Here is a 26,959-nt window from a genome sequence, read left to right on the forward strand (position 1 = left end):
ATAGTGGGCAGAGCCAAGCACGAGCTAGCGAGATCCTATTGGTGCGTTCTAGCCAATATTTGCATATTTCCGTTAGGGAACGCCTACTATGCAAAGTGCGCAACAACGCAATTCGCCTTTACACTCCTTCTAAACATCGCAATTTTTAAAAACTTTGGCAAAGGGTAAAGTCTACAAAACTTTGCATCCTGTTTGTAACATATTCTAGTTTTGGGAACAGAAAACTGTATTGAGATCAAATGTTTAATTGATGAGAAACTTAGCAGAATGTCGGACAAAATCCATCTCTTTCCATCTTCTCCCACTACCGGCCACTGGGCTTCCTCTCACTATCATATTTGGTAGTGAGTGGAAACGCAAGCGAATGTTTCACATTTATACATCCGGTGAAATATCTGTCTCATTGTTCTATCTGTGGTAAGACTTTATGGGCAGGGCTCGAGAGTGTGTGCAAAGTTATGTCCTGTTTGTTGTTGTTTTTCCTCATGTTGTCATGGACCTGCAAATGCATCAATAGGCAACCAGTATCCCAAACGGACCCTTTTCAAACTGGTTATTTAAAGAAAATGTATTATAGGCAATGCTTTAAAGACAATTCATAATGACAAAATGTTATCAGATTGTGAAATATTATTACACAGAAGAGGTAGGACTATACAAATGTGAGAAGAAGAAAAATAATATGCAATCAATACTTTCGATAGTCTAATTAATGGAATATATCTTTCATTTACCCCATCATGAACTTTCACCTGACCCACCTACTATGGACATTAACCTTGTGTAGACAAACACTTAGCTTGTATGTTGCCATTTGTTATGGCTCAGTTCAGTACTTGTTCCACAATGGGACAGTGTGAGCAATTGACTATGTACGTCTCCCTCATTATCAAATAGAGATTTTCATTCTTGTAAGATAAGAGGAGTAGCATGCATGTAGCTTATGCTAAAAGCTTTGTTGATTTATCTAAAACTGTTGGGTGTGTCTTGTATGCTTGTGACAAGTATTATAAATACTTAGCTACTCACCTTAGATGCCATTGTCTAGTTCCTATGACTCCTATTTAGTCTAACTTTCTGGGTTGACCAGCAGTTTGTCTTTTTCTTCCAGCCAACACCCAGAGGTGGGGAGAATGAGCCAGAAAGAGGGACTGAGGGCCAACTCCTCTCAGTTCACTCTGGAGGGAGAGCCCTTTCGCATCCTGGGGGGCTCTATCCACTACTTCCGCGTCCCCAGAGCCTACTGGGAGGACCGGCTGCTGAAGATGAGGGCCTGTGGGGTCAACACTCTCACCACGTAGGGACACACAGAACACCTCATGTCCTCTTATACCACCACTCACTGCTGCTCTACTATGGAGAGATACTGAGAATGACTGGTTTATCTTTCAGATATGTGCCATGGAACCTTCATGAGCCAGAGGGGGGTGGGGGGTTTCAACTTCTAGGACCAGTTGGATTTAAAGTAAGGAAGACTTCCACTTTTTTAATATGATTTTGTGATTAAAATGTTTGATAGAGCTGTTGAGCTTTGTCTCTCTGCTTTTCTCTGTGTCTCTCAGGGCATACATCAGCCTAGCAGCAGAGTTGGGGCTCTGGGTGATTCTGCGGCCAGGACCCTACATCTGTGCTGAATGGGACTTAGGAGGGCTGCCCAGGTTAGATGTTCCCAGATCTGTAGCTCAGCTGGTAGAGCACGGCGCTTGTAACGCCAAGGTAGTGGGTTCGATCCCCGGGACCACCCATACACACACAAAAAAAAATGTATGTACGCATGACTGTAAGTCGCTTTGGATAAAAGCGTCTGCTAAATGGCATATTATTATTATTATTTTAGCCCAGGTTGGTTTCAGCTCCCTGTATGGATAGGTCCATCCCTATAAGACGTCTCATCCATTTTTCCTCATCCATGTTTGTAATGCTTATTTCCATTGTGGTGTTATTTCCCTCATTGCCTAGTCATTTAGTCAATCAGCTACATTGATGTTTACAGTCAGGTCTCTGTAAAAGGGTAGACAGGCCCACATTCCTTCTTAGTAATGTGGCTAAATATAGATTATAGATCAAAGTGGAAAAACAGATATTGCTCACACACAGAGAGAATGAAAACATTTATTTACTGAGCTTTCCCCCTCAATGAGTGTCATTTGACTGACTCTGATCATCATCTAAATGGATCTAGGAAGGGTAATTGGTCCAGAAATATCCCAGTATGTACCACTAGGTTAACCAGATTATAGATATTTGGAAATCCATTAAACTCACACTGTGTTATGAAGCACATTAACAATCAATGCAGTCATTATGCATTCATGCCATCAGTGCAACCAGTATTTAAATGTAACTGCATACATTGTTGATAACATTAGAGAGTTGTTAAGTATTGCTGTCTTCCTAGTTGGTTGCTGCGTGATCCATACATGAAGTTGAGAACAACTTACCCAGGTTTCATAGAAGCAGTCCACTCCTTCTTTGATCAACTCATTCCAATAGTTGCACCATATCAGGTAATCTTTTCTTACTTTCTCACTACTCTTCTATTAAGTACACTTGGGTTTCCAGTTTTCCTGTTCAATTGTGAGTGACCACGATGTGACCGCATAGATATGGTCGTTGATTATGGCTATCAAAATACAAAAATATTCCTAAAATGTGCAGCTTGGTGTTTTATCAATCCCAAAGGTTTTGAAAATATATGCTTGTGACTTATTCTGGAATCAATTTACAGCTCTGCTCTTATTTGATGTATTATTGAAAACGCTCAGTACTCCAAGGGGGCCCCAATTATAGCAGTTCAAGTGGAGAACGAGTACGGCTCTTATGCAAAAGACGTTGCATACATGCCATACATAAAGGAGGTAAGGCAGTGCATCTGCTTTGTTACACACACACACACACGCGCGTACATGCAAACACACTGTGCATCACTTTAACTTGATTTCACTACAACTAGTTTCATTTGCAATAGTAGTATATCTACTTGGAAATATGAGCATGATTGAGATGAGATCCTTGTTCCAGGCACTATTGTCCAGGGGGATCGAGGAGCTGCTCCTGACCTCAGACAACCAGGATGGGCTGAAGCACGGGGGAGTGAATGGAGGTATTGTACTGACTGGACAAACAGACAGACAGCTGCACTATAGTAGAGCCTCTGGCCCATCTGACACTGCAGTCTCTGCCTGAACTGTAGTTGGTATTCTCCCAAAACACAAGGGCTCTGTCTGTGCCAAGGTCAGGCAGCTGCTGTTAGGCTTCATTAGAACTGCTCCTTGACTAATTCCCTTTCCACTTGAAGCCTAAACACAAAGGAGACTGATGAGATGAGTGAATGTGCTGTTTAGATAGATACAGATTAAGAGAAAACAAGACAAAAATAGGATCTGTTAAAATGCAAAGCAGTTTTTGTTTTCCGTTTAAGTCAATAGTTCTAGAAACCATCAATTTTCTGAAACTGAGCCCAGAGGGATTTAAGTATCTGGATGCAATTCAAGTGAGTGAATGTATTGAGTTGTGTTCAGATGATTGTCTACTAATATTTATCATTAGATTTATCCAGCTCCAGCATTGTAGTTGATCAATTACTCAGTTTCATCCGATACTTGTAGATTAAATTGCTTTGAACCACAGTCTTGAGATGCCTATAGTCTGGGCCCAGTTTTTCAGAAGTTATCTGATCGGATTTCGGCTAGGATTAAATGATCCGATTGCCAAAATCCGATCGATAACTTTAAAAAAACTGGTCCCTGTTGTTCAAGGAGTAAATACTGTGTCTACAAGGAGTAACATATATTTAGTTTTTTTGTACCTCTCTGTTGAACATTCCCCTTCCCATTCTTCTAGCCCCAGAAGCCCAAGATGGTGATGGAGTTTTGGTCTGGGTGGTTTGACCTCTGGGGTGACCTTCACCATGTTTTTGCTGCTGAGGGTAAGTCATATTTCCTCAAACAGCAGTCTCTCTTTGCCACACCGCATGAATCCCACTCAATAGATTGGTCACATGGTGCTTAGCATATGGTCAGTTCTCCTTTGTGGTATGTTTCTGTCAGAGATTAATATGCTTTCCATGTATGCTTGTTTCCAAGCCAAGCATCATAAAACAGATTTGGTCTTTATTCCCCATAAAATTATATTTTGATCCATGTAGTCAATATCAACTGAACCAAGCTGTCTTTTATATACTGTTTTATACTGTGGTATGATTTTATACTGGCCTTCAGTGTCTAGAACCTTCAAAGTAAATGGAAACTGCAAAGCCCCTATTGTTAACCTACATGTACTGTATATGTGTATGTACAGACAATAGAAGAGCATTCCATGCAGTGTGTACAGTGAGGGAAAAAAGTATTTGATCCCCTGCTGATTTTGTACGTTTGCCCACTGACAAAGAAATGATCAGTCTATAATTTTAATGGTAGGTTTATTTGAACAGTGAGAGACAGAATAACAACAAAAAAATCCAGAAAAACGTGTGTAAAAAATGTTACACATTGATTTGCATTTTAATGAGGGAAAAAAGTATTTGACCCCCTCTCAATCAGAAAGATTTCTGGCTCCCAGGTGTCTTTTATACAGGTAACGAGCTGAGATTAGGAGCACACTCTTAAAGGGAGTGCTCCTAATCACAGTTTGTTACCTGTATAAAAGACACCTGTCCACAGAAGCAATCAATCAATCAGATTCCAAATTCTCCACCATGGCCAAGACCAAAGAGCTCTCCAAGGATGTCAGGGACAAGATTGTAGACCTACACAAGGCTGGAATGGGCTACAAGACCATCGCCAAGCAGCTTGTTGAGAAGGTGACAATAGCGATGATTCGCAAATGGAAGAAACAAAAAATAACTGTCAATCTCCCTCGGCCTGGGGCTCCATGCAAGATCTCACCTCGTGGAGTTGCAATGATCATGAGAACGGTGAGGAATCAGCCCAGAACTACACGGGAGGATCTTGTCAATGATCTCAAGGCAGCTGGGACCATAGTCACCAAGAAAACAATTGGTAACACATGACGCCGTGAAGGACTGAAATCCTGCATCGCCCGCAAGGTCCCCCTGCTCAAGAAAGCACATATACAGGCCCGTCTGAAGTTTGCCAATGAACATCTGAATGATTCAGAGGAGAACTGGGTGAAAGTGTTGTGGTCAGATGAGACCAAAATCGAGCTCTTTGGCATCAACTCAACTTGCCGTGTTTGGAGGAGGAGGAATGACCCCAAGAACACCATCCCCACTGTCAAATATGAAGGTGGAAATATTATGCTTTGGGGGTGTTTTTCTGCTAAGGGGACAGGACAACTTCACCGCATCAAAGGGACGATGGACGGGGCCATGTACCGTCAAATCTTGGGTGAGAACCTCCTTCCCTCAGCCAGGGCATTGAAAATGGGTCGTGGATGGGTATTCCAGCATGACAATGACCCAAAACACACGGCCAAGGCAACAAAGGAGTGGCTCAAGAAGAAGCACATTAAGGTCCTGGAGTGGCCTAGCCAGTCTCCAGACCTTAGTCCCATAGAAAATCTGTGGAGGGAGCTGAAGGTTCGAGTGCCAAACGTCAGCCTCAAAACTTTAATGACTTGGAGAAGATCTGCAAAGAGGAGTAGGACAAAATCCCTCCTGAGATGTGTGCAAACCTGGTGGCCAACTACAAGAAACGTCTGCCAACAAGGGTTTTGCCACCAAGTACTAAGTCATGTTTTGCAGAGGGGTCAAATACTTATTTCCCTCATTAAAATGCAAATCAATTCATAACATTTTTGACATGCGTTTTTCTGGATTTCTTTGTTGTTATTCTGTCTCTCACTGTTCAAATAAACCTACCATTAAAATGATAGACTGATCATGTCTTTGTCAGTGGGCAAACGCACAAAATCAGCAGGGGATCAAATACTTTTTTCCCTCACTGTACATGTTTGCAGATTGTTAGATAAGAGTGACTCAGCTCCTCTTAGCAGGGAACAGTACAGTATGTGAAAGGGCTACTGACTAACCATTTAATATACACACACACACCATCCGCATAACACTGTAGCCACTGCTAGCTTTGGGATATTTTGGCCATACATTACAATTTACATGATGGTGAATCTTTTTTTTTTACACTAAATTTTCACGATCCTCTCATTAGACAATGCATCACTGCAGTAAATACTTGTCAGTCGTCATACAGGTTGGCACACAGTTGTGGAGGTGTATTAATGTCATGTAGATTCTCCAGACTGTCCTTCTTATGTTGAACAACAGCCACTGATAACTCGGGTCCCCAGGCCTGGTTTTGTCTTCCTGTCATTGCCAGCAGCATCCACGTCTATCTCGCACACTGGATGCTAATCAAGTCATGCTCTGTCACTCCATGCTTGTTATTCATTATTCCACTGCCCTTGATTTAAATCGGTAAAGTCAGCTCAATTTGAATGTCTAATTAAATGCGTCGCTATGTTCTATACAGGGGTTCCCAAAATTTCACTCGGGGGCCCCCTTTCCAGCATTGGAGATCATCCCACCCCCCCTCCCCCCGCAATTCCATAAATTGTGTCATGGGGTGCAAAGAACATTTAGCAGTTTTAATGCTAATTTTCTTGCAATTCTATACATTTTGTAATGTCTGTGTATTCATGTGATATTTGAGTAACAAAGAAATTACACCAATATCTATGGGCTAAAAAAAAGAAAACATGACCTTACATGGGCTTGATCTGGACTTTTCTGACAAGTTATAAATAGCTCTCTAAGGTATGCAATGACTAACAGGACAAGAGAAACTGATGATGCACTACCCAATTTCGAAATTGCACCTTGTGCATTCTACTATTACAACTTTCAAGAGTAAGTTTAAAGCCGGACTGAGTTCCTTAAAAAAACACCGGCCCACAGTTTGGGAACTGTTCTATGCAATATGTGTAGCTAATCAGTATGGTGAGGGAGGTGATTTTGAATGTGGATCGTGCCTGCTCCTCGCACCAGACCAGTGGTGCGTGTCTCCAATCCGTTACGGCCCGTGCCTGCTCCTCGCAGCAGACCAGTGGTGCGTGTCTCCAATCCGGTACGGCCTGTGCCTGCTCCGCGCACAAGACCAGTGGTTCGTGTTTCCAGTCCAGTACGGCCCGTGCCTGCTCCTCGCACCAGACCAGTGGTGCGTGTCTCCAGTCCGGTACGGCCCGTTCCTGCTCCTCGCACCAAACCAGTGGTGCGTGTCTCCAATCCGGTACGGCCTGTGCCTAATCCTCGCACCAGACCAGTGGTTCGTGTTTCCAGTCCAGTACGGCCCGTGCCTGCTCCTCGCACCAGACCAGTGGTTCGTGTTTCCAGTCCGGTACGGCCCGTGCCTGCTCCTCGCACCAGACCAGTGGTGCGTGTCTCCAGTCCGGTACGGCCCGTTCCTGCTCCTCGCACCAAACCAGTGGTGCGTGTCTCCAGTCCGGTACGGCCCGTTCCTGCTCCTCGCACCAAACCAGTGGTGCGTGTCGCCAGCCCGGTACGGCCCATTCCAGTGCCAGAGCAGTCCGCTCCACCGGTGCCAAGTCCAGCTCCGGTTAGCTGCTCCAGTCCAATGCCAGAGCAGTCCGCTTCACCGGGGTCCAGTTCAGCTCCGGTCAGCGGCTCCACTCCAGTGCCAGAGCAGTCCGCTCCACCGGTGCCTAGTCCGGGTCCGGTCGTCTACTCTCCCACACCAGGGTCCAGACAGGACTTGGTGCATCGCGGGAGGACTGCAGAGCCAGAACCAGACGTCAGCCCCTCTCCAGGGTCGGGGCCTCCCACACCAGGGTCCAGACAGGGCTGAGAGGGGAAGCATCGCGCCGGGGACCAGACCGGACCAGGTGTGCAACGGGGAGCCAGAAAAGGAGAGGACAGTAAGGTTGACGTCGCGCCTGGAGCCGGAGCCGCCACCTAGGCTAAAATGCCCACCCGGACCCTCCCCTAAGGAGTCAGGTTTTGCGGCCGGAGTCCGCACCTTTGGGGGGAGGGTACTGTCACGCCCTGACATTGAGATCTCTAGTTGGTTTGGTCAGGGTGTGAATATCTATGTGTACATTCTAGAATGTGTATATCTATGTTGGCCGGTTGTGGTTCCCAATCAGAGGCAGCTGTCGATCGTTGTCTCTGATTGGGGATCATATTTAGGCAGCCATGTTGCCTACCTTAGTTGTGGGATCTTGTTTCTGTTTGGCTTGTTGGATGTTTAGCCTTTTGAACTTCACGTTCTGTTGGATTTTGTTATTTTGTCTGTGTTTATATAATAAACGACTATGTACGCATACCACGCTGCACCTTGGTCCAATCCTTTACTCAACGAACGTGACACACGGAGGAACACATTTTGGCTTCATGAACGGGGCCTTTGCAATTGCCACACCCATGCCTAAGCCAATGGTAACAAGCTATGGTAAATTATATTTGGATCTTTATATTACTTGCTGTCCACTTGTTTTAGAATCAATGTGTTCTCATAGTTTACCTTGTTATTTATCTTTATTGAAACATACCTCTGATAAGGACGTTACACCAGCCAGTTATACAGGCAGGGTTACAGTAATATATTGTCACTGTACTGTTACTAAAGGCCAATAGATGGTGCTTGACCTCGGGCTGCATTTTTAGCACTCACTGCATAATTAATTCATCGGCTAATAAAATGCATGGGAAATGTAAATGAAAGACGGCATGATGGGTTTTATATCCTCTTTACAACTGTTGACATTGTAATGACCTCGCTCCTCAGAGGAGAATGACGTTGATGTCAAACATTAGTAACAGTGGCACATTGGCATTTGCTCTTTGAATTTCAAGTTTAACAGTAGTCTGTATTTAAATTTTATTCCATCGACTGCCTCTTGCCTCCATCCAAACTCCTGCAGCCGCATCTGTCAAGATAACCACAAAAAATGTGTCTCCTGCTGGCTTGAGATGTTTGATAGGAGCAGAGTGAAATTCATCGGACACGGGAGGAGGCATCCCCGCCTCTCACTCCTCGTGCCTCTTGCTGTTCTGATAGTGGCATTCTCTTTACAGATTACGATGTTGCATTATCTGAGGCAGGGGATTACACCACCAAGTACACTCTTCTGAGGAATGTATTGAGCTGCTACCACAGTGAGTGTTGCCGTGAGGGGCTCTTCTTTGTATCGTTCTCCAAAGTCACTTAGTAAGGCCCTACGGGGAACATTGAGTCAGTGTTGCCCAATCAGAGATGAGTATGTGTGAGATTGACGCTGGGTATGCGGTCAGAACAATCTTACATGTATCCAGCCTCCCGGTAAACTAAGATCTTCAGGGCTATCTTAACACGATTCATCCTTACGTTGTGCAGTATGTTGAACAATGAGCATTGGCCTGGATGAGAGCAAGCACTAAAGCGTCTGAGAGTGTGTATCTTCTATTCAGCACCACATATACATGACCTAATTCTGTATTTAGACCCTACCCGATATCTGCTATTGTTTGGCTCTCAGCTGATATGGGTTTCATGAGTCATGCATACCCTTTGTAAGTAGCCTTGTACGAGCCTTGGCTTTTGCGAGCCGGAATGGCTCATAGGCTCCTGCACCTATCTCCTGTTTCTATAGCATGAGGCACCTTAATGTACAGGTACACGCCCTGGACAGGACGCTAGTCTATCACATGGATTTTGTGAGTCACAGATTAAAACATTATCTCTAATAATTTCCCATGAATCAAAGGAAAATAGTTTAAATTGAATATCTAACACTTGGTTTAATAACAACATGAAATAGTCTTGTTTTTCAAAAAGGACAATAGATACTGTCGGAGCAGTGGTTAAAAGCCAAGGTAATAAGATTTGATTATGCATGTGGCAGGCAGTCCAAATTGCACAACGTTCTTTAAATTGAGTTCAAATTTAACCCACTTTTACCAAAATACCAATCCACTGTAGAATCCAATAACATGAAAGTTTCAAGTTTATATAACTGCAGCTGAAGATAACTTTGTCAGGCAGCTCACACAATATCAAACAACAGCAAGTGTGTGGAACTGCAATTTTCTCCATACAAATACTCTGCTTGTAAACACAGAATGCCATTTCAGGGCGAGGTGATTTCTGCCACCCATTATCCCCTTTTGAACATTGTGATAGGGGAGCACTTTCCACCAGTAACCCCGAGTGGCTGCAGGTTTCTCAGTGCTTCAACACCTTAAAGAGTGCTGGAGGATATCTCTTAGAAAGGAGCAACAATCAGCTCCAACAGTATATAGCTAACAGTTTATTCAGACTGTGCCGTTGCTAGGTAATAATATAAATGATCAGTTACAAGATAATTAAATCTATTTATTTTTGTCACAACATAATAATTTCATATGAGCATTCTGACCTCTGCATTAAAGTGGTATGTGATGAATGACAACAGAAGTGGAAAAATTCTGTGACTCAGGAAATAACCCATGCTTTTAAGAAAATGTCTGGCGCAGGCGGTAGGACTATAGCTAGGTTCAGGGGTATTTTTGTTATTTTCACTATTACAATTATTGGCGCACTTGCTGGCGTTGGCGCGAATGGGCTGGGTTTCGATGACTAAATACATCGTGGGTGTGTTGAGGCTTTAGCCAATCACTGGCCAATCAGAACGTGCTCCATGGTGAAATACAGTGGGGGAAAAAAGTATTTAGTCAGCCACCAATTGTGCAAGTTCTCCCACTTAAAAAGATGAGAGAGGCCTGTAATTTTCATCATAGGTACACGTCAACTATGACAGACAAATTGAGATTTTTTTTCTCCAGAAAATCACATTGTAGGATTTTTTATGAATTTATTTGCAAATTATGGTGGAAAATAAGTATTTGGTCACCTACAAACAAGCAAGATTTCTGGCTCTCACAGACCTGTAACTTCTTCTTTAAGAGGCTCCTCTGTCCTCCACTCGTTACCTGTATTAATGGCACCTGTTTGAAGTTGTTATCAGTATAAAAGACACCTGTCCACAACCTCAAACAGTCACACTCCAAACTCCACTATGGCCAAGACCAAAGAGCTGTCAAAGGACACCAGAAACAAAATTGTAGACCTGCACCAGGCTGGGAAGACTGAATCTGCAATAGGTAAGCAGCTTGGTTTGAAGAAATCAGCTGTGGGAGCAATTATTAGGAAATGGAAGACATACAAGACCACTGATAATCTCCCTCGATCTGGGGCTCCACGCAAGATCTCACCCCGTGGGGTCAAAATGATCACAAGAACGCTGAGCAAAAATCCCAGAACCACACGGGGGGACCTAGTGAATGACCTGCAGAGAGCTGGGACCAAAGTAACAAAGCCTACCATCAGTAACACACTACGCCGCCAGGGACTCAAATCCTGCAGTGCCAGACGTGTACTCCTGCTTAAGCCAGTACATGTCCAGGCCCGTCTGAAGTTTGCTAGAGTGCATTTGGATGATCCAGAAGAGGATTGGGAGAATGTCATATGGTCAGATGAAACCAAAATAGAACTTTTTGGTAAAAACTCAACTCGTTCTGTTTGGAGGACAAAGAATGCTGAGTTGCATCCAAAGAACACCATACCTACTGTGAAGCATGGGGGTGGAAACATCATGTTTTGGGGCTGTTTTTCTGCAAAGGGACCAGGACGAATGATCCGTGTAAAGGAAAGAATGAATGGGGCCATGTATCGTGAGATTTTGAGTGAAAACCTCCTTCCATCAGCAAGGGCATTGAAGATGAAACGTGGCTGGGTCTTTCAGCATGACAATGATCCCAAACACACCGCCCGGGCAACGAAGGAGTGGCTTCGTAAGAAGCATTTCAAGGTCCTGGAGTGGCCTAGCCAGTCTCCAGATCTCAACCCCATAGAAAATCTTTGGAGGGAGTTGAAAGTCCGTGTTGCCCAGCGACAGCCCCAAAACATCACTGCTCTAGAGGAGATCTGCATGGAGGAATGGGCCAAAATACCAGCAACAGTGTGTGAAAACCTTGTGAAGACTTACAGAAAACGTTTGACCGGTGCCTACTGTAAATTGCATTATGGCTGAGCATGGACATACCAAACATTGTCAATAAGCAGATTCAATTCATTATTGATGAGGCCTAAAAAGGGAACAGATAATTATAATCAAATTCTAAACAAAACGAAACAACAACTTGTTTTACATAGGAACACTTACAGGCACCATCATTTCTCCCTGTGGGCATATAATATTAAAACAGCGCAGACTATGGAGGGTTTTACGCACATCCAAACTTTTCACAGGACCTGGACAAAGGTGCAATATAAAGAGAAAGGTGGAATATCCACTCCATCCTCCAAATAGGCTTATGTTTTATGAACATAATCGGAACCATTTTACAGATCACATCGCATTCACACATCTCCAGAAGTTGCATTGGATGTGTGCTACGGACCTTGTAACCATAAAAGCAGGAAGGTGAATCATTCTAATAAGATTGTTTGTTTGGTTGTAATAAAATGTAACGAAAAACAATCTGTTTATATATATATATATATATATGTTAGTGAGGGGAAAAAAGTATTTGATCCCCTGCTGATTTTGTACGTTTGCCCACTGACAAAGAAATGATCAGTCTATAATTTTAATGGTAGGTTTATCTGAACAGTGAGAGACAGAATAACAACAAAAAAATCCAGAAAATCACGTGTCAAAAATGTTATGAATTGATTTGCATTTTAATGAGGGAAATAAGTATTTAACCCTCTCTCAATCAGAAATATTTCTGGCTCCCAGGTGTCTTTTATACAGGTAACGAGCTGAGATTAGGAACACACTTTTAAAGGGAGTGCTCCTAATCTCAGTTTGTTACCTGTATAAAAGACACCTGTCCACAGAAGCAAGCAATCAATCAATCAGATTCCAAACTCTCCACCATGGCCAAGACCAAAGAGCTCTCCAAGGATGTCAGGGACAAGATTGTAGACCTACACAAGGCTGGAATGGGCTACAAGACCATCGCCAAGCAGCTTGGTGAGAAGGTGACAACAGTTGGTGTGATTATTCGCAAATGGAAGAAACACAAAAGACCTTTCAATCTCCCTTGGCCTGGAGCTCCATGCAAGATCTCACCTCGTGGAGTTGTTAATGATCATGAGAACGGTGAGGAATCAGCACAGAACTACACGGGAGGATCTTGTCAATGATCTCAAGGCAGCTGGGACCATAGTCACCAAGAAAACAATTGGTAACACACTACGCCGTGAAGGACTGAAATCCTGCAGCGCCCGCAAGGTCCCCCTGCTCAAGAAAGCACATATACAGGGCCATCTGAAGTTTGCCAATGAACATCTGAATGATTCAGAGGAGAACTGGGTGAAAGTGTTGTGGTCAGATGAGACCAAAATCGAGCTCTTTGGCATCCACTCAACTCGCCGTGTTTGGAGGAGGAGGAATGCTGCCTATGACCCCAAGAACACCATCCCCACCGTCAAACATGGAGGTGGAAACATTATGCTTTGGGGGTGTTTTTCTGCTAAGGGGACAGGACAACTTCACTGCATCAAAGGGACGATGGACAGGGCCATGTACTGTCAAATCTTGGGTGAGAACCTCCTTCCCTCAGCCAGGGCATTGAAAATGGGTCGTGGATGGGTATTCCAGCATGACAATGACCCAAAACACATGGCCAAGGCAACAAAGGAGTGGCTTAAGAAGAAGCACATTAAGGTCCTGGAGTGGCCTAGCCAGTCTCCAGACCTTAATCCCATAGAAAATCTGTGGAGGGAGCTGAAGGTTCGAGATGCCAAACGTCAGCCTCGAAACCTTAATGACTTGGAGAAGATCTGCAAAGAGGAGTGGGACAAAATCCCTCCTGAGATGTATGCAAACCTGGTGGCAACTACAAGAAACGTCTGACCTCTGTGATTGCCGACAAGGGTTTTGCCACCAAGTACTAAATCATGTTTTGGAGAGGGGTCAAATACTTATTTCTCTCATTAAAATGCAAATCCATTTATAACATTTTTGACATGCGTTTTTCTGGATTTTTATGTTGTTATTCTGTCTCTCACTGTTCAAATAAACCTACCATTAAAATTATAGACTGATCATGTCTTTGTCAGTGGGCAAACGTACATAATCAGCACGGGATCAAATACTTTTTTCCCTCACTGTATATATATATATATATATATATATATATATATATATATATATATATATATATATATATATGTGTGTGTATATATGTATGTGTGTGTAAAATGTAATGATATCATAAAATCGGCAGGATAATAATACGCTCATTGCTGTTAAACCAGCAGTTATAGTAGGCCTAAGGGAGGGCTTTGGTTTTGAACATACTGTATGAAACGGAAAACAAGACATTGTTACAGATAACTTCTAAATACGAGTTTCACCGGTATTCACCGGAGGTTCTCATCTCTCATTTCATGATGGGCTTGAAAAGTAGCCTACAACATGGAGGGGGTTTACTCACGTCCAAAACGGGACCTGCATGGCTAAAATAATGTGGGCCTGCCTACAATGCATAGATAAAAAGGGAATGTCAGCTCAGTATTTTACTCCTCTCAAACTTTAAATTGTAATAACGTTTTGGTGATCTAAGATTTATTTCTCAGGAGCCAAACCCTTTATCAACAGTTGACTACTTCGCAATTGCATTGGGCAGGAAAAAAAAGCCTTAATTGAGAAGAGGGGAGGCTATACTTCGTTCCGTGCGCATACAGGCAGTGTGCGTCACCGCTGGATAGGCTGCGTTTCCACTGTCAAAGTTAATGCCATAACCAACTGCGTTACCACTAAAACCAGCTTTTGGTTGGTCTTAAATAGTACTACCAGCGGTGCCTGATATTAGCACTTAGCATTTTTAAAAGACATGCCTAAATTATTTCCACCCCTCCCATCTGAGTGCCAGCTTGCTGATATAAGAGGTAAATTGTCGAACCTGGCGTTAGGGCTTGAAAATGCCATTGCGCCAGTTTCTACATGACGAACTTGCAAACTAACGTGCATTTGACACTAGTGCCGCCTTAACGCCAGCCGAAAATAGAGCCCTTAGAGTGCATTGATGTTCCTACAAACCCTCTGCTCGTGTTGTTAAGCTCAAATGTCCCATTTCTGTCTCAGTCCCCCAAGAGACTCCTACTCCCTGCATGTTCTATATCTGACTGTGTGTCTCAGGTGAGAAGCTTCCTGAGGCTCCTTCTCTCCAGGCCAGGAGAGTGTACGAGCCTGTCGTCATTCAGCAGCATCTGTCACTGTGGGAGAGCCTGCAGTTTACTGAGAAGGTGAGCAGCTAGGGGCCAAGTAGCATGCTGTCTGCTGTAACCTGGCCTGGACTGCTTGGTTGTATACAGTTGCACTTGGTTGTAGACAATATCACTAGAATTGGTTGTATACAATATCACTAGAATTGGTTGTATGCTGCATCACTAGACTTGGTTGTATGCTGAATCACTAGATTTGGTTGTATGCTGCATCACTAGACTTGGTTGTATGCTGCATCACTAGACTAGACCTACTTACATGCTCTCTTCATTGTTGTTTATTTTGTGGGCAGATGCAGCAGCACGTCTGGTACTTGCTTAGACCATTAATTATTCACTAGCCGCTGCTGTAATTTGCTCCCTTCTGAGAAGACAATTATTTTCACAACATCTAGATCCAGACACACACTTGTAGAAAGAATGTATTTCATAATACATTATTAATTATGGTAATTGGCTGTCTAAAAATTGATCTTGACCTTTATATTAGATATACTGTGCCTTCAGAAAGTATTCATACCCCTTGACTTATTCCACATTTTGTTGTTACAGCCTGAATTCAAAATTGATTAAATATATATTTTTCTCTCACCCATCTACACACAATAACTTATAATGAGTTATTGTGTGTAGATGGGTGAGAAAAGTATGTTTTTAGAAATTTTACCAAATTATTGAAAATGAAATACTGTAATATTGAATATGCATTAGTATTCACACCCCTGAGTCAATACTTTGTAGGAGCATCTTTGGCGGCGATTACAGCTTTGAGTCGTCTTTGGTATGTCTGTATCAGCTTTGCGCATCTGGAGTTGGGGATTTTCTCAAGCTCTGTTAAGTTAGATGGGGAGCGCTGTGAACAGCAATCTTCAAGTCTTTCCACAGATTTTCAATGGGATTCAAGTCTGGGCTTTGGCTGGGTCACTCAAAGACTTTCACAATCTTGTTCTGAAGCCATTCCAGCTTTGCTTTGGCTGTATGCTTGGGGTCATTGTCCTGTTGGAATGTAAATCTTTGCCCCATTTTTTAAGGTTGTTTACACTAGCAGGTTCTCATCAAGGATGTGCCTATGTTTGGCTCCATTCATTGATCCCTCTGTCCTTACCAGTCTCCCTGCTGCTGAAAAGCATCCCCATAGAATGATACTGCCACCAGTAGACGGGTGATGAGCTGTGCCTGGTTTTCTCCACACATAGCGCTTTGGATTCAGGTCAAAGAGTTACATTTTTGTCTCATCAGACCTTAGAATCTTTTGCCATATGCCCTGAGTATTTCACATGCCTATTTGCAAACTCAAGGCGTTATGTCATGTGACTTTTTCTCAGGAGTGGCTTCCGTCTGGCCACTCTCCCATAAAGTCCAGATTGGTGAAGTGCTGTAGAGACTGTTTCAGCCAAGGATCTCTGTAGTTCTGTCAGTGTGTTCGTTGGGTTCTTGGTCACCTCCCTGACCAAGGTCCTTCTTGCTCGGTTGCTCAGTTTGGTCGGACGGCCAGCTCTTGGTAGTTCCATATTTTTTACAGTTCCCAATGATGGACACCACTGTGCTCTTGGAAACTTTCAACACTTGTTTGATACCCTTCCCCAGATATATACAGTGCCTTCGGAAAGTATTCAGACCCCTTTACTTTTTCCACGTTTTGTTACATTATAGCCTTATTCTAAAATGGATTTTAAAAAATAATCTCAGCAATCTACACACAATACCCCATAATGACAAAGCGAAAACAGGTTTTTAGAAAAACAGAAATACCTTATTTACATAAGTATTCAGACCCTTTGCTATGAGACTCGAAATTGAGCTCAGGTGCATCCTGTTTCCATGGATCATCCTTGATGTTTCTACAACTTGATTGGAGTCCCCTGTGGTAAATTCAATTGATTGGACATGATTTGGAAAGGCACACACCTGTCTATATAAGGTCCCACAGTTGACAGAGCATGTCAGAGCAAAAACCAAGCCATGAGGTCAAAGGAATTGTCCATAGACCTCCGAGACAGGATTGTGTCGAGGCACAGATCTGGGGAAGGGTACCAAAACATTTCTGCAGCATTGATGGTCCCCAAAAACACAGTGGCCTCCATCATTCTTAAATGGAAGAAGTTTGGAACCACCAAGACTTCCTAGAGCTGGCTGCCCGGCCAAACTAAGCAATCGGGGGAGAAGGGCCTTGGTCAGGGAGGTGACCAAGAACCCAATTGTCACTCTGACAGAGCACTAGAGTTCCTCTGTGGCGATGGGAGAACCTTCCAGAAGGACAACCATCTCTGCAGCACTCCACCAATCAGGCCTTTATGTTAGACTGGCCAGACTGAAGCCACTCCTCATTAAAAGGCACATGACCGCCCACATGGAGTTTGTCAAAAGGCACCTAAAGACTCTCATGCCATGAGAAACAAGATTCTATGGTCTGATGAAACCAAGATTGAACTCTTTGGCCTGAATGCCAAGCTTCACGTCTGGAGGAAACCTGGCACCATCCCTATGGTGAAGCATGGTGTTGGCAGCATCATGCTGTGGGGATGTTTTTCAGCGGCAGGGACTGGGAGACTAGTCAGGATCGAGGGAAAGATGAACGGAGCAAAGTACAGAGAGATCTTTGATGAAAACCTGCTCCAGAGCACTCAGGACCTCAGACTGGGGCGAAGGTTCACCTTCCAACAGGACAATGACCCACAGCACACATCCAAGACAATGCAGGAGTTGCTTCGGGACAAGTCTCTGAATGTCCTTGAGAGTCCCAGCCAGAGCCCGGACTTGAACCCGATCGAACATCTCTGGAGAGACCTGAAAATAGCTGTACAGAAACGCTCCCCATCCAACCTGACAGAGCTTGAGTGGATCTGCAGAGAAGAATGGGAGAAACTCCCCAAATACAGGTGTGCCTCGCTTGTAGCGTCATACCCAGGAAGACTCGCTCCTGTAATTGCTGCCAAAGGTGCTTCAACAAAGTACTGAGTAAAGGGTCTGAATACTTATGTAAATGTGTTATTTCAGATTTGTATTTGTAATAAATTAGCAAACCTGTTTTTGCTTTGTCATTATGAGGTATTGTGTGTAGATTGATGAGGGAAAAAACAATCTAATCAATTTTAGAATAAGGCTGTAACGTAACAAAATGTGGAAAAAGTCAAGGGGTATAAATGCTTTCTGAAGTCACTGTATCATATAATGTATAATCATGTCAGAGGATGTTGTCGTTGTTTTGTCCTGCTGTAGCCCTTGAAGTCAGAGGGGCCTGTCAACATGGAGAACCTCCCTGTCAACAATAACAATGGTCAGTCCTATGGCTACACTCTACGAGTCCGTCATCCACAGTGGAGGCCTTCTGAACTCCAGGAACAATGTTCGAGACAGAGCCCTGGTGAGTACAGACCGACACAGCTACATGACATTATTACATACTGTATTTTTTTCATGATATTAGAAAATGTCAAGTACCCTATGATGCACACACTATGTCAGTAAATTATTTGTACTAATAAACTTGTCTTGTCTTCTAGGTGTTTGTGGACAAACTCTTTGTTGGAGTTCTGGACTATAAGACGCTGGAGTTTGCACTGCCTGATGGAAAGGTATAGTGATAGTGTGTGTTTCGGGCGACAGGTAGCCTAGCGGTTAGAGTGTTGGGCCAGTAACCGAAAGGTAGCTGGTTTCGATTCCCGAGCCGACAAGGTGAAAAATCTGCCGATGTGCCCTTGAGCAAGGCACTTAACCCTAGTTTGCTCAAGGGGCACCGTACTGCTATGGCTGTCTCTACAAAACAACACATTTCACTGCAGCTATCCGAGTATGTGACAATAAAACATATATATTTTTTTAATGTATTCAGGCTATAGGTGTGCTGCTGAGCTGCTTTTTACACTGGCTAGTTAATATTCAACACCATGTTAGAGCTGAAAACTTCTGGTGATGCTGATAAATGCGTTTGTTACTGAGGTGCCAGGATGATGCCAACAGAATGTTTTCAGACAAACGTTGTTCTAACAAATAGGAATCACAATCACTAACTTTGCACCTGCCTGTTATTGGAAAACAAGTCCATGCTGCTTACTCTATCGCACAGCAGCAGATTGGACTTGATCAATTATTATCTTCAGTTCTATTGAAAGCCACATGTTTCCTCTATTGTCTCTAGTTAGTCTACTTTGCATTGTGGACTGTAGATAACACCTCCAAATGTTTCCACATATTTTATGTACTTTCCATTGAAGTGGGAGTGAACATTGAGTTTACTTTGGAGAACTCTGGGAGAGTGAACTATGGTAAACTCCTAGATGAACAGCGTAAAGGTAATTCGATAGTTTCACCTACTGTATCTGGGTCAGTGATAGCCTTGTGGTTGTGTAACTAGACACATCTATTGGTAAATCCTTTCAGAATAGGAGCTCAAAAGCAGCTAATTAACAACTGAATGTAGAAAATCAAAGACCGCATTATTTCAGCCATGGCTTATTTTTTCAGGTCTTGTTCGGAGACATTGAGTTGAACAATACCCCACTACGAGGCTTTATCATTCATAGTCTGGATATGAAGCCTGGTTTTGTAAATAGGTTTGTACTGATCATGTACATCTTTTAATTTCTGCCCCCATGTTTATTTGTTCTGTTCTGAGTCTCTGTCATTGCTCCTGCCTAGCTCGGATTCTGTTGATTATCTTCTTGGTTCTCGCTGAGCGTGGAATTACAATGCCAGATTACAGAAATAAGTGGTTTCCCACTACCATGTTAAAAACCCATTATAATCAGCTGGGAAATTAGCGCCGTCTTGAAAATTCTTGCCCACTGAGATCCAAAGTTCAGAAGTGTAATTAAAACAATTTATATATCCACAACTGAAGCCATGCCAGTGTACACTCTCACAAATTATCTTGTTACATGAATAAATATGTCAGTGATTTTCTGTGTTATAATAGGGTGATCTCCTCCCATGTTTCAGACTGAGTGCAGCAAGCCAGTGGAACTCAGTCCCCCAGAAGCCTTCTTCCCAGGGTTCATCCAGGGCAGGCTGTATGTGGACGGCCATCCCAGAGACACCTTCATCAGACTGCCTGTGTGTAAAGCAGCCCAACAGGCTCTGTGGTTATGATAGAGAGCACCACCTGTCCATACTGTCTATTGATGTGTAGTATAGTAGGTCTATCTCTGGTTTATTGACAGCTAGTGTAGTAGGCATCACACATCAGACCAACATAGTGATGAAAGAAGATCCCAGAGAAACTCTAAACTCTGATTGTCAAGTCACTGATTTGTGTTTTTTTAATCCACAGGGCTGGCGTAAAGGAGTGGTCTTTATCAACGGGCAGAATCTTGGACGCCACTGGTCCATGGGCCCCCAGCAAACTCTCTACCTTCCCGCCCCCTGGCTTAATCGAGGAAACAATCAGGTACTGATGCCGTAACTGTTACTGCCTCTCTGTCTCTAACTGGTTCCTTGGAAAAAACACCCTCCACAGGATTTCACTCAGATGCCTCTGTTAGTAACGTCACAGGTCAACAGTTTTGATATACAGCTACAGTGGGGGAAAAAAGTATTTAGTCAGCCACCAATTGTGCAAGTTCTCCCACTTAAAAAGATGAGAGAGGCCTGTAATTTTCATCATAGGTACACATCAACTATGACAGAGATTTTTTTTCTCCAGAAAATCACATTGTAGGATTTTTAATGAATTTATTTGCAAATTATGGTGGAAAATAAGTATTTGGCCACCTACAAACAAGCAAGATTTCTGGCTCTCACAGACCTGTAACTTCTTCTTTAAGAGGCTCCTCTGTCCTCCACTCGTTACCTGTATTAATGGCACCTGTTTGAAGTTGTTATCAGTATAAAAGACACCTGTCCACAACCTCAAACAGTCACACTCCAAACTCCACTATGGCCAAGACCAAAGAGCTGTCAAAGGACACCAGAAACAAAATTGTAGACCTGCACCAGGCTGGGAAGACTGAATCTGCAATAGGTAAGCAGCTTGGTTTGAAGAAATCAACTGTGGGAGCAATTATTAGGAAATGGAAGACATACAAGACCACTGATAATCTCCCTCGATCTGGGGCTCCACGCAAGATCTCACCCCGTGGGGTCAAAATGATCACAAGAACTGTGAGCAAAAATCCCAGAACCACACGGGGGGACCTAGTGAATGACCTGCAGAGAGCTGGCACCAAAGTAACAAAGCCTACAATCAGTAACACACTACGCCGCCAGGGACTCAAATCCTGCAGTGCCAGACGTGTCCCCCTGCTTAAGCCAGTACATGTCCAGGCCCGTCTGAAGTTTGCTAGAGTGCATTTGGATGATCCAGAAGAGGATTGGGAGAATGTCATATGGTCAGATGAAACCAAAATAGAACTTTTTGGTAAAAACTCAACTCGTCGTGTTTGGAGGACAAAGAATGCGGAGTTGCATCCAAAGAACACCATACCTACTGTGAAGCATGGGGGTGGAAACATCATGCTTTGGGGCTGTTTTTCTGCAAAGGGACCAGGACGAATGATCCGTGTAAAGGAAAGAATGAATGGGGCCATGTATCGTGAGATTTTGAGTGAAAACCTCCTTCCATCAGCAAGGGCATTGAAGATGAAACGTGGCTGGGTCTTTCAGCATGACAATGATCCCAAACACACCGCCCGGGCAACGAAGGAGTGGCTTCGTAAGAAGCATTTCAAGGTCCTGGAGTGGCCTAGTCTCCAGATCTCAACCCCATAGAAAATCTTTGGAGGGAGTTGAAAGTCCGTGTTGCCCAGCGACAGCCCCAAAACATCACTGCTCTAGAGGAGATCTGCATGGAGGAATGGGCCAAAATACCAGCAACAGTGTGTGAAAACCTTGTGAAGACTTACAGAAAACGTTTGACCTGTGTCATTGCCAACAAAGGGTATATAACAAAGTATTGAGAAACTTTTGTTATTGATCAAATACTTATTTTCCACCATAATTTGCAAATAAATTCATTAAAAATCCTACAATGTGACTTTCTGGAATTTTTTTTCCTCATTTTGTCTGACATAGTTGACGTGTACCTATGATGAAAATTACAGGCCTCTCTCATCTTTCTAAGTGGGAGAACTTGCACAATTGGTGGCTGACTAAATACCTTTTTTCCCCACTGTATAGCGGCTGGGCCACCCCGTGGGTTTGATGATATTGAACTTGGCAGTGCTTTGCGGGAATAGTCCTCAGACGACTTCTCTTCCCTCTGAACGTGTTGGCTCCACACATTGGCTTCCTGGCTCCACACCCTACAGCTGTGTTGACCTCTGCTGTGTTTCAGAGCCTTTTGTTTTTGTTAATCTGAGGTCGTTGTGTTTGAGGAGCAGGAAGCTGATGGTCAAATCCAATTCGCCAGCGAGCCTGACCTTGGAATGACTGTTGATGTATAGTGAGGATGGCCTGGTGGAATGGAGGTATGGTTAGGAGTTCCATCCTCTCACATTTTCAAACCGCCTGCCATCAGGGACCTAGCTAGATAGCTACTCAGAATTGATGCACATCACTGCAAATGGCATTTATTTCCTGTCGGGAAGCCCCAGCCTCTGAATGATCCAGACTAATAAAGCATCCTACTAGATCTTGCAAATGTAACTGTGCCTTCATTATATTCGATGGGTCACTGCAATATCTGTATTGCAATGTACTGCAATACCTTTACATATGTGTATTGTGAGAATTGTGTCAGAGATACTAATTTCAGGTATTTTAATGTATAGGTGTTTGTCCGGATTCAAGTACACATCTACTTGTCATTGTATTTCTTTGAATGGACAATTACAACGAATACACAGATTGTTCTTTTGAGATTAACCAGTGACGTGTGATGGTGAATTAAACTGAACCATCAGTGCAGTGGAGACTCTGAAATACAAAGACATTTGTCAAGTACTTCACTTTTCAGTTGTTTATTTGTCTTGATAAATGTCATATGGAATCTCTGAGATAGAGTCATGAGGAGAGATGAACAACCTTTAGAGTTACATGCAGAAGAAGTGATTCACACAAGGATGGAAGATGACTGTGGATCAAAGTAGGTAAAGGAAGGGGGAGTGGAGGAAATTGTGATTTGCCCTAAGAAAGCATTTAGGGCCTAGTATGAGCCATCACCTTTGTTACATTATGTATGTCCCACTACGAAGCTAAACACTGGATAAGGCTGTTCCTTTACGTTAAAGTCGTTTCTGACGGTCAGAACAGTATCGCTTGTTGATCGAGCTGTGAGAGTGTGAGAAAGCCAGGGATGGAAGGAGAAGTTTGAGTTTTGTACCATCAGAGTACTACAGCTAACTTATGATTATTTAAGTGATTACAACAGTGTAGGAGCAAGCGCCATTAAATGTCCAGGAGATGAAATTGCACTTCCATTATGTATAACTCATGGCTTAGTGTTGTCTGGGTTCATCTCTGCAGGGCTCTCTAGACAGGCCCAAACATTTTTCCTAAAATCACATTAATGAATACAATCAATTCTAAGAAAGGTAATTGAAAATGAAGGCTATTGATGGCGGTTGAAGTCAGAGCAATACAGAATTTATGTTAAATGTTGTGTCTCAGTTTGTTGGTGTTGCCCGCAAACCTAAATGTGACCTCAGAAGAGCTTGTCTGTGTGTGTTTTCTGAACCTCAGTGGCTGAGAGGCAGCGATGAGAGAAGAAGGGGGTGGGGGCAAACATGGACAAAGAAATGTTCAATTATAATTCAATTTTACAAGAGGACATTCATACTTCAAATAAATACATAAATAAATATATTACTATTGATTTTCGCATAAATAGACAGACTTCACTTGACATTTTGGAGAATGGAAACAGATCAGAAGACATTGATTCTTGCCTAATGATCTTAATGGTACTTTGCGTGCAATCCAAAGGCGAAAGATGTGGTCAACATGAAGATTAACAGCCACACACATTGTTTGATCTCAAAACATTCGGTTTGACTTCCTCAATGAAACAATACTATTTAATAGAAATGATCAAAATGACATGTTGGTATGTCCACTTGACCTGATGGGGTAGCATATTTTTGGGGGAGCCGTATCCGATGGGGGAACAGCACCTGATGGGAAAACCGTATCTCTGATCTAATACTGCTTTGGATAAGTTAAAAGGCCATAACTATCCTGGTCATTGATCTTCCTTTTTCATAGTTTCCCATAGTGTCTTCCCCTACATTTGAGGTATAACTGAAGGATATTAAGACATTTAAACGGACATGAAACCTTAATACTGTAGCTGAGCGTAACACCAATTCAATTGTGCTTGTCATTTAGTTTTGCCTGCTATTGCCAAGAATTGTCACAAAGTGTGTCACAAAACTAACTTCAACCCGTATATGGTACAGTTTTATCAGGGCAAGAAACTAGGTTTGAGCATGCATGGATATAATGGTGTTGCAGACTGGGGTATCTTGCTAGAAGTTGTCCAAAGCAGAGGATCTTATTCTAGTTTTCATGGTATATTTTATTTGCCTTCTTACTCGCCTACAGTTCATAGACCCATTAATGAATGAGGGTTGTTTCTTGAAAACATTTAAGCATGATTGTCTGTCTACCTCTGATGAAACTGAGGTTAAGTATTCAGTAATATTTCTACACTGCAGTGGGTTTATAGATGTAGCTGTTGTGCGAGCGCAAATATCTAACTCACGTACAGTAGGCAATACCCACTGTGAACCTGGATACTTATGCAGATTGTACTGTATATCTCAACTTGTACTGTCAGTGCCTTTAGCTTGGATAACGTCAATTGCTTTCTTTTGTCCTACTCTACTAGTTAGCTACTGTGGTTATATAAACCAGCATACTATATGGCCATCTGCCAAACTGCTCATCATTGGGTAATGGAATACTGTAACATATGCACAAAGTTGGGTTAAACCTAACTTGGTGGTGTGCCGTTATACTGTCCATGTGATGGAAAAACAGGAGAGAACATGTGCTATACCAGTTGTCATACAGTAAGGTGTTATTGGCAATTCTTAGTTTTGATTTTACATTTATATAAATACAGTAGTTACATTTTATCTGAGAGGACCTTACTATGAGTCCTCTAGTTGTTCCTGTGTTAAATTAGTATGTACACGTGTTGCCACTTAGGAACACCGTCACTGGCAATTTTAAGTGCTAAATTAAGTTTTGGGACTTTGACCTGTAATATTGTGTGCCTCCCAAGCGTTAGGAGCCCATCTTGATGTCAGTTATTTCAAGTGAATAGCTTCAGTACACACTGAATTACATGTCTGAGAATGACACTGAAAATGGATGGTGCCCCATCTTTAGCTTTCAAAATGGAGGCAAGAATCAGTCAGTCATATTGAACTAGCAAGAAAATGCATGTAAACACCAAAAACAAACACATTAAATAAAAGCAGACAGTTTTAGTTATACAAAAAGGACATTCCTTCCCTTTTTGAACTTTCAGTGTTTGCTGAAAGTAGAATTGATCTTCTGAGAGAGAACTTGTTCGGATTCTCCATGATTGTTCGGTCTGAAGACATGGAGGCCATTTCAGTACATGTCTATTAAAGGTGTCCAGGGGCTCAGTGTCCAATCAGATCCTTCAGTCTCTTACAGACCCTACTAAGAGCTCATCCCCTGCCCTGTAGATCCACGTCTATAGAGGGAAAGCCAATGGATATCTCATTAGCCTGTTCAGGCCAGTAATGGTCCATCTCACTGGCTGCCTAACTCCCGCTCTCCCTGCAATGTTTGTGTTGTGCTGTCTCGTGTTAGGACACTACAGATGCAGTTTGGTGCCATGCAGGTTCCGAGAGCATCAATCTCCCGTTGATCCTTAATGACTCAGCTCTCACCGTTTGCTTCATGTTGGTGCTGCTAGCAACATTTAACCTGATAAATATTGCCATCTTGTACTAGTCTGTGCTTTAATATGATACATTTGTACTGTTTTAATCCCAATATTAAAAGTGTTTAGTTTCAGTCAAGGGGATTTTGCCCCCGAGGCAGTCTTTTCTGAGATGATTAAGACATGAACACTGTTTGCGCTGGGAGATGGCCTCTTTTTCTTCTCAGGGTCCATATTAGACAACCACCTGGAACAGAGAGCAGGGACTCACTGAGAAATTACACACATTCATAATTAAGTCAATTTGCAGTACAGATTAGTTTTAATAACGCTTACAGTTATTAGTGACCTTCTTAGCCCAAAAATGTGGGCGTCTGGAAAAGCAATGGATAAGTCAAACAAGTCCCGAAATGTGTTTATCATTGGTATACCATTTCCCTGTTCGCCAGATGTTCTAAAAATATTTTTATATAAATGAGTAAATTAAGTCTGAGATGTGATCTCATTTGAATAATTTCTCTCTTTACCATCGCCCGAGGAGACAACGTCAAATCTCCACGTTGGGGTCTGTAAATCCTTTCTTTCCCTCATTTACAAGGACAGGTTTTTCCGTCCTAGTGTGCCAAACGAGAATCTGTAGAGAAATATCAGAGAAAAGAATCAGCATCAGGCAGCACTCTCACGAACTAACACACACCCATTCACTCCTCCACACTCCTCTTTGCGTGGGCTGTGGCAATGTTCTTCTACTCCCAGATATAGCAACAAGAACAGTACAATAGGAAACCTATAAGTATGTACTCCGGCGTGTCAGCTCGGCCCTGCTTAACATTAGATGATAGTGAATAGAGAGTTCCCCCGTAGTGAAAAATAAGAACTTGCTCTTCTTTTTGGATCTTTGTAAGTGATGCAGCTCAGTTCTTTTGGGTGCGTCACATACCGGTAACTATAGCCCCAATCAAGCCTTTGGAGTGGG

At 42.9% G+C, this 26,959-nt stretch overlaps 1 protein-coding gene and 1 pseudogene across 2 annotated transcripts in view; one reads left to right on the forward strand and one right to left on the reverse strand.

Annotated features, from left to right (window-relative positions):
* The window catches only part of LOC121568114, a 35,198-nt pseudogene that overhangs the window by 175 nt on the left and 8,064 nt on the right, over positions 1–26,959 (forward strand).
* Positions 25,536–26,959, reverse strand: part of LOC121567764 (galactosylgalactosylxylosylprotein 3-beta-glucuronosyltransferase 1) — a 104,356-nt gene continuing 102,932 nt past the window's right edge. For both annotated transcript variants that reach the window (XM_041878023.2, XM_041878022.2), the window contains 2 exons: positions 26,511–26,617; positions 25,536–26,230 (listed from right to left, as the gene is read on the reverse strand). In XM_041878023.2, coding sequence (XP_041733957.1) covers positions 26,531–26,617 — 87 coding nt within the window. In that variant the 3' untranslated portion in view covers positions 25,536–26,230; positions 26,511–26,530. The remainder of the gene's footprint in view (positions 26,231–26,510; positions 26,618–26,959) is intronic.

Source organism: Coregonus clupeaformis, chromosome 6 (genome assembly GCF_020615455.1).
Source record: "Coregonus clupeaformis isolate EN_2021a chromosome 6, ASM2061545v1, whole genome shotgun sequence".
In the NCBI taxonomy this organism is placed as follows: domain Eukaryota; kingdom Metazoa; phylum Chordata; class Actinopteri; order Salmoniformes; family Salmonidae; genus Coregonus; species Coregonus clupeaformis.